At 38.0% G+C, this 7,405-nt stretch overlaps 1 protein-coding gene across 1 annotated transcript; it reads left to right on the top strand.

Annotated features, from left to right (window-relative positions):
* The first annotated feature begins 961 nt into the window (after positions 1-961).
* Positions 962-3,440, top strand: RPL29 (ribosomal protein L29). Its single transcript, XM_063291905.1, has 3 exons — positions 962-1,084; positions 2,329-2,393; positions 3,223-3,440. Exons 1-3 carry the CDS (start codon positions 1,024-1,026, stop codon positions 3,319-3,321), a joined length of 225 nt encoding a protein of 74 aa, XP_063147975.1. The 5' UTR covers positions 962-1,023; the 3' UTR covers positions 3,322-3,440.
* Positions 3,441-7,405: the final 3,965 nt, after the last annotated feature.

Genomic DNA, 7,405 nt, shown 5'->3' with positions numbered 1-7,405 from the left:
TTTTTCCTTCAAACCAATACCGTGGTACACACGATACGATTCATCTCAGATGTGCTATGCAATGATCCGTTTAATAAAGTGAGCAGAGAAATCTGTAGAGCTGACAACGTTTCTTAAAGAGCAAAATACGCTCATCTCCAGAACTTTTCGTTAACTAGTCGACTGCACTTAAATAAGAATTTTTTTTAAGTCGGAAAAGACGTTTTCGGTTTTTTTCGATCTTTAACGGAACCTCGTTAACTGCGACTCCTGTTTCCAGCCGGACATACTACAATACCGCCCTTCCTTGCTATCCATTCGGCAGCGCTTCTATTGGTCTCTTTGGCTGATTGTTCTGATATCCCGGAATGCTTTGCGATAATTACTTCTTTTCCGGTTTTGGCCCCAACGTTGGCGTACTCGTAAGTTGAGTGTTACCTCCTGGAATCCACTCTCATCTGCCCCGGGGAAAACTGTAGCGCAGCGTACTCCCGGGAGAGGAAAAGGCGGATGTCTTACTAAGCGTGTTATCTTTTTTTTTCTGCTTGGGGGAGGACAGATGAGCTTGGGAAGGATGGTTCATCTTGATACTCTCCCGGAGAGAAATGGGATGAATGGGGAAGGGGCGATTAAGCCCCGGGGATCGACGGATGGAAAGGGAATGGGATGAGGCTTTCTGGAGGTTACTTAATAATACCTTTGGCTCTAAGAAGTCTGTGTTTGGTGTGCATTGGGCGTGTTTCTGGAAGATGGAATTAGTTGTGTGTCTCCTACATACAGCGTTGTGTATTATCGGTTACTAAATTGACTCCTTCCGGGTTTGAGTAGTTTTGCTACTTTGGAGGTTGTAGCTGTGATATCTGTTGCCTTCTTTGCTGATCTCATAAGAGAGGTTGCTTGGATAGGCAGTGCCAAATTAAATGGGCCATGTTCTGATTCAACAGTGAGTGTTAGATGATATGTGAGCGTACAACATGTTCCTGTATAGTAAAAGTCTTGAAGGCATATGCTCTTTTCTATATTTGAATGTAATGCTTCTGGTCTATGCTTCTTTCAACAGGTTTAGCCATGGCCAAGTCCAAGAACCATACCACACACAATCAATGTAGGTTTTAATGGGAATTGGGGAATGAAAATAGCAGTAATGTTACTATTTGTCTGAATTAGTAGGGACTGATATTAGCATAATAGCTTAAATCAGTGTTCAGTAATGTTTTTATAGATATTCTCTTTATAGCTAGATTGTAATGTAAGTTGAAGTATGAATAGTCTTGGGTGGGGTTGGTTGGTTTGTTTTTTGGCCTTACTACATTACTAGAGAAGGCAAAAACTATTACCAGATTTCTTCCGTTTCTGCTTGATGGAGGCAGACATCTCTGCCCGAAAGCAGGCAAGTCCCAATTCTAGCCAGTGAGAAGGCTAATCATTTAACTTTGCAGGGGCAACTGTATACTCACCGCATAAGCATTGAGTATAAGTGATCCTTTCTTAGGTTCTTGATAGTGGCCAGTCTTGTCATTCCCTGATTCCTGTGTAATTTTCATATGGAATTATCCTTGAGTGTAATACTGTCTTCCGTCAGTGTCAGGCAAATAGATATTTCTATTTTTTAGAAGAGATCTGTTTGGAATAAAGTTGTGTGAAAACAAATGCAAATGGATAACAACTGCATTCTTGACAAACCTGGTTTGAGGTAATAGAGTACATGCTGGGTTTAAGAATGATGGAAAGAAATCGCTTATGATTGGAGAAAAGTTATGTGAATTAATACTGAATTGTGTATAGTCAACAGAACACAATTGAAACTTTATTGGAATTAATGCTAGAGTTGCATTGCCTGCTTGTTATGAAATATTGGGCTTTCAATCATATGTAGAGAAGAAGACACCCTTAGGAGTGATATTAAAGTGATCTTGGTGGGGGTAGAAATTATGAATGTATTTCGGCAGGCCCACCATCAGCTTGGTAGTCAAAACAATATTAGCATTTGTATGTCTGTTCATGTATTTCATTTATCAGGTGTCTTCCCATTTTCACTGTCCTTGCTAGTTTGCCCAAATATGTGATTACTGAGACTGCTGTGGAGGAACAGCTTCTTATCTGTGATATTACAGTGACTGTTAAAGACTAGCTTATCTGAAGCACAGTCCAAAATCAGGGATGATCCTTATGCTAGATTCCAGGCTCTTAGCCACTCTGTTACATTAGTTTGTAGAATTTTCAAACCTAGAAAATGCAACTTGGAAATAGATATTTTGCTATTTTTAAGAAGCAGATAAAACTAACAGAGAAACATAAATGTATAATATTTACATTATCTTAAATTTCTAATGATATTATCTCTAACAGCTCGCAAGTGGCACAGAAATGGCATTAAGAAACCCAGGTCACATAGATACGAATCTCTGAAGGGGGTGAGTTCCTTTTTTGTCATCTCATTTGCAGCTGCTGACATTGACAGCTGGCTCATTGTGTCTGTGTATAGGGACCTAACAACAGTGAATGGTAGTGCATGGTCATAGACCATGACATAAAGCACTGCAGCAATCCCACTTCAGTATCTCATGTCAATATTATAAAACCCAACCTGAAAGAAGAGGCCTAATAACATTAGCATACATCTGAGCATTTTGTATGTGTCCATTGTTTCATACGGCTTCCGCTGTCTGAGCGACCGTATTTCCTTGAGATGCTGATTAGGAATGTGCAGAACTCACTACCATCAGTCTGAGGGTGATCAGACCCTAAAATGGATCTATTTCATCTGAATACCATATCTGGGGCACCTTGAATTGCTTCTAGTTCCAAGGATTTATTTTTGAAAACCAGCCCTGGAATGGCAAGGTCCATATGAGGTTTGCCATGATTTGGAGGGGAAACAGAACATGCTGGAGTTTTCCAGATTATTCTGTTCAGTGCATTCTGTACATCTCTAGCATCAGTTGTGTGGTCAGACAGTGTGCAATGATTGCAAAGACTGGAATGTAGGTGGCCATTTGGAAGAGCAAGAAATGGCAGAAAAGTGGATTTGGGGGCCAGTCTGATTGGGTTTATGAATTTGATGTACAGTAACCAAAGGACTGTTCTATTAAGGAATTGGCTGTATCCCATGGTATTGCTGAACCTTATTAAATAGTATCTTTATTCACTGTCACAAGCCCTAGAAGACTTCAAAGTAATACGTGAGTCAAAAAGCAAATTATATTTCTTGTGTGTCTTCTCAACCCTTCTCTTCCTTTCTAGGTAGATCCCAAATTCCTGAGGAACATGCGCTTTGCAAAGAAGCACAACAAGAAAGGGCTGAAAAAAATGCGGGCTAATAATGCTAAAAATGCTAAATAACCAGCCTGCCTTTCTATGGCAAAAGGAACTACCGTACTTAGTAATTGAGTGACAATTTTTCCATGTACTGGGTTTCGTTCAAAAGTATTTTATATGAATAAAAATGAGTGTAATATGTATGTGCAGTGTCGTGTTTCTATTGCATCTACAAGAGTTTACACTTTCCAAACATGGTGTTCCTTTAGGACAATTTAATCCTAGCAACTTTACCTCAGCATTTTGTGTCCCACTATCTTTTCTACTATTAAAGTACTCGAGAATTTGCATTCCGGATTGAGTTTTCAAGGTAGGTATGGATTCAATGTATACATGCCGTTCATGTTTATTTACCCTGCAGATCAGAATATTATAGGGTATTTTATCAAATGCTTCATTGAAACCAAGCTATGTTATGTCCCAGCATTCTGAGAATCCACTATGGAAATAATCCAATCAAAAATAAGGTCTGAGATTTTCTGCGAAATCCATGCTGAGGTCTTTCAATAATCCCAGCATTGTTTTCAAGATGCCCGCAGCGCGCTCTCGTCTGCTCTTGCATCTCCACAGGTATGTCACATGGATAATCCAAATTGAAGTCTATTCCCTGGTCCTCATTTTCCCCCTTTTTGAAGGTAGGGACGTAATTTGCCTCCCTTCTCCAGGATTCCTCAGAAGTTTGGCGAAGCTGTTAATAAGTTCCTTCAGCATCCTAGGGTACACTCTGGCCATGGATATTTAAAAGCATTTAAAACCAGGAGGCATTTCCTGATTACATTTCTGTTATGCCTGAGCTAGTGTTCTAGTATTTCAGCTGCTGTTTACATACTCTCTTTTTGGAGAAGACTGAGCAAGAAAAGGAGCCGCCTTTGTTACTCTGGGCATTTTCACTGAACAGCTGAGAATTGTTACTTCTTAAAACATTTAAAGAAGCCTGTCTTGTTCTTGGTATTCTTGGCTAACCTGCATTCATTCTGCACTTAAAATTTTCTAACATTCTGGCGTCCTGAACAGCGTGTCTCTCTTCACCTCTGTGTTTTCTTTTTGATTTCAGAATTTCACTTAAGCTTTTTGTGCAATGAGCTATTTCCTCAGTGGTACTGTTTTTGAGGAATAGGGGTCTTGGGCTCCTTTTCCCATTATATTGCGCTATGTTAAATATTTCAATCTATGTAGTCTTCATATCAATTACAGCTTTTTCATACAGGTTTTAGTCATTCAATAATTGTATTGCTTTGTATCAGTAATTCCAATTCTTATTTTTCCATAGTTTATAGCAGCCTATCTCAGCCATTTTACCCTGGAGGAACCCTCAAAATAATTTTGAGGTCTCAGGGAATCCCTGTATAAAAATGATTATATCTAGAGCTCATGGTATGGCACATAAAGTTTAAAAAAAGTTTTGTGTTTGTTTTTTTAATCACAATCTCTTGTGGAACCCCAATTGAGAAAGGCTGGTTTACAGGCTAAATTGTCCACACTGCAACAGTTGTAAATTTTATAGCTCTAATGTTAAGTTTTTGCTTGACAATGAACAAAATAAATATTTTAAAAAACAAGCATACTTCAACATGAGTCAACATTTTCTAGTATTCCTGCTCTATTTCCTCAGCTAATTTTTTCCTATTGGTTAGTAGCACATCAAAGATAGTTGACCCTCTTGTTCCTTTCAAGAAGAAAGTTCTCAGCAAATCAAGTGAGGAATTTCCTGGAAGGACAGTGGCAGAGACTGTCTCCTAACAGGTAAAAATCTGCTTTATACCCCATCACTTTATGCCTCTGAAGGCTCTTTGGTTGCTTCAAAAAAAGCCTGTCTGCATCCTTTCCTTGGCTGGGTAGTAGACGGCAAGAACCATATTACTTTTATCCTATTTACTGTATGTTAACCTCAGTGCTTCTAATAGTGCCACAGGTTCAGTGCTTTGGAGTTCTGTACCAATGTTGATATTTTTAAGACACTGTCTCCCCCTCTATATTGCCAGTCCCTCCCTCACAGCCCAACTCACCTCATAGGGTGGTAGTTGTGGGGAAAATAGGAGGAGGGAGGAGTATTTGGTATGTTCGCCACCTTGAGTTATTTATAAAAAATAAAGGGATATTAAATAAAAATATTGTGAATAAGTTGCATCTTTCAGCTGTTATATCCAATCATGAAAATAATCTCTCCAATCTGAAGATACACCTCTTAAGTCATATTTATCTTTTCAAAATTACAGTTCAAGCTCACCTTGTTTTAGTTTCCATACTCTGATATCAGCATGTGGCTAATGAAGATTAAATTATGCGTGGGAACAAGTTTTCTTGATTTTTCATGTAGTGGTTTAATATGTCCCACTTTAGTTACTATCTCTTCTGCAGTTACAAGTTCCTTTATGAAATAGTTCTGTTTCAGTGTGTCAATTCCCATAGCCTTCAATTTAAACCTATCTGGTCAGGTTTGCCATGACACATTTATAGACTGTGACTTGTACTTTTTTTTTATTTTAGTAAAATCCATAATCTAATAGTATGGTAATAGGCTAAAATGTGACATACTTTTATGGTATTTATTTTATTAGCAGTTATATGTACAGAAAATTTCAAGGATTTTGCCCTTTTAACACATTTCATGATGCTTTATTACAGTTAATAATGCTTACAACAAAATTGCAGAAATATTTGGTCTAGTGGTTAAGGTGCTGGGCTAGAAACCAGGAGTCTGAGAGTTCTAGTCCTGCCTGAGACAGGAAAGCTGGCTGGGTGACCTTGGGCCAGTCACTCCCTCTCAGCCCAACCCACTTCACAGGGTTGCTGTTGTGGGGAAAACAGGAGGAGGAAGGAGTATTAGGTATGTTCGCTACCTTGAGTTATTTATAAAAATAATAAAGGTGGGATAAAAATAAATAAAATATTTAGTGACAATAAATGTATTAATTTGTGATCTTATAAAACTCCTGAATTTCAAATACTCAAATTCAAATTCTTTATTACAGGTCAGCAACTCAGGCTGAATAAAACATTAAATAAAACCTGGCAGGGGACATACCATGATCATGAATTTCAAATATTGGTTCAGAATTATAGAGTCAAATGTTAGGTTCAGGTTTCTAGCATAATTACTGATGCTGAGTGGGATTTTCATTTAAACTCTTAGTTACCTGCTTTTTTCTTCACCTGCTTTGCAAATAATAAAACAAGGAAAGTGTTGATCTCTGCTACCTTGCCCCTTTCAGTATGGCAAACTTTCTGGTGAGAAATTTAAAGTATTCTTTAAAAATAATCATCATGGCTTCCTTTGAATGTTTAAATGCTTTTCTAGTGTATTTTGTTTCGATGAGCTATGCAGGAATCAGTGTGGTTGCTATATTACCACTTGTCCAGAAGGTGGCACTTTCCTCACACTAACAAATTTATTCGACTGAAAATGGGAACTTGAGAATTCCAGATGAAAAAGCCTGTGAACTATTTTAAGACTGTAACTAAGTTGGTTGCTAACCTGAAGAACATCAATCGTTACCTGCGTGTAAGAAAACCTTTCAGGAAAAAGCCAAAGTAAATCTTACTAAACATTTTGTTTCCAAGACAAGTCATGACAGAAGATGTATTGTTTTATTGATAGGAATCATGTCTTCTGAGTTATACTGAAGCAGAATAGATGCCAACCGCATAATGGCCTTTGATAAGCCTCTACTAATTCATTTAGTCTAATGTTCCATTTTTGTCTTTTTGCAAGTGTTGAAAAGTTTGAATCTTTTAGGTGTTGGTGACTCAGGCTGACCTTGAAAAGCTAAGCAGGGTCAAACCTGGTTAGTACTTAAATGGGAGACCACCAGGAAACACTGGAGCTTTAAACCAGGAAGTAAACTTTATTTATTTATTTATTGTAAGATAGCAATTAATAATTTATTAAACTTGTATGCCGCCCAACTATCAATGACACTTCTGTATTGTTCCAAAGAAAACAATATAGGTGTGTCCTTGAAGTTACCAGGAATTACTTGCCGATTACCTTTAAAGAGGTTGAGAGGGGGGTGCTGTTTTATGATATAATTTGTCAAACGTGACGCAGCCAGTATCATTTCTCCTTGTGTTCGTTCTGAAGTTAAAATTCCTAAACACTTCAGCTTTC

This window comes from Candoia aspera, chromosome 2, assembly GCF_035149785.1.
Source record: "Candoia aspera isolate rCanAsp1 chromosome 2, rCanAsp1.hap2, whole genome shotgun sequence".
NCBI classification, from domain to species: Eukaryota; Metazoa; Chordata; class Lepidosauria; order Squamata; family Boidae; genus Candoia; species Candoia aspera.
Note: the sequence above shows the minus strand (reverse complement) of the source record. Positions and strands in the feature narration are given on the sequence as shown.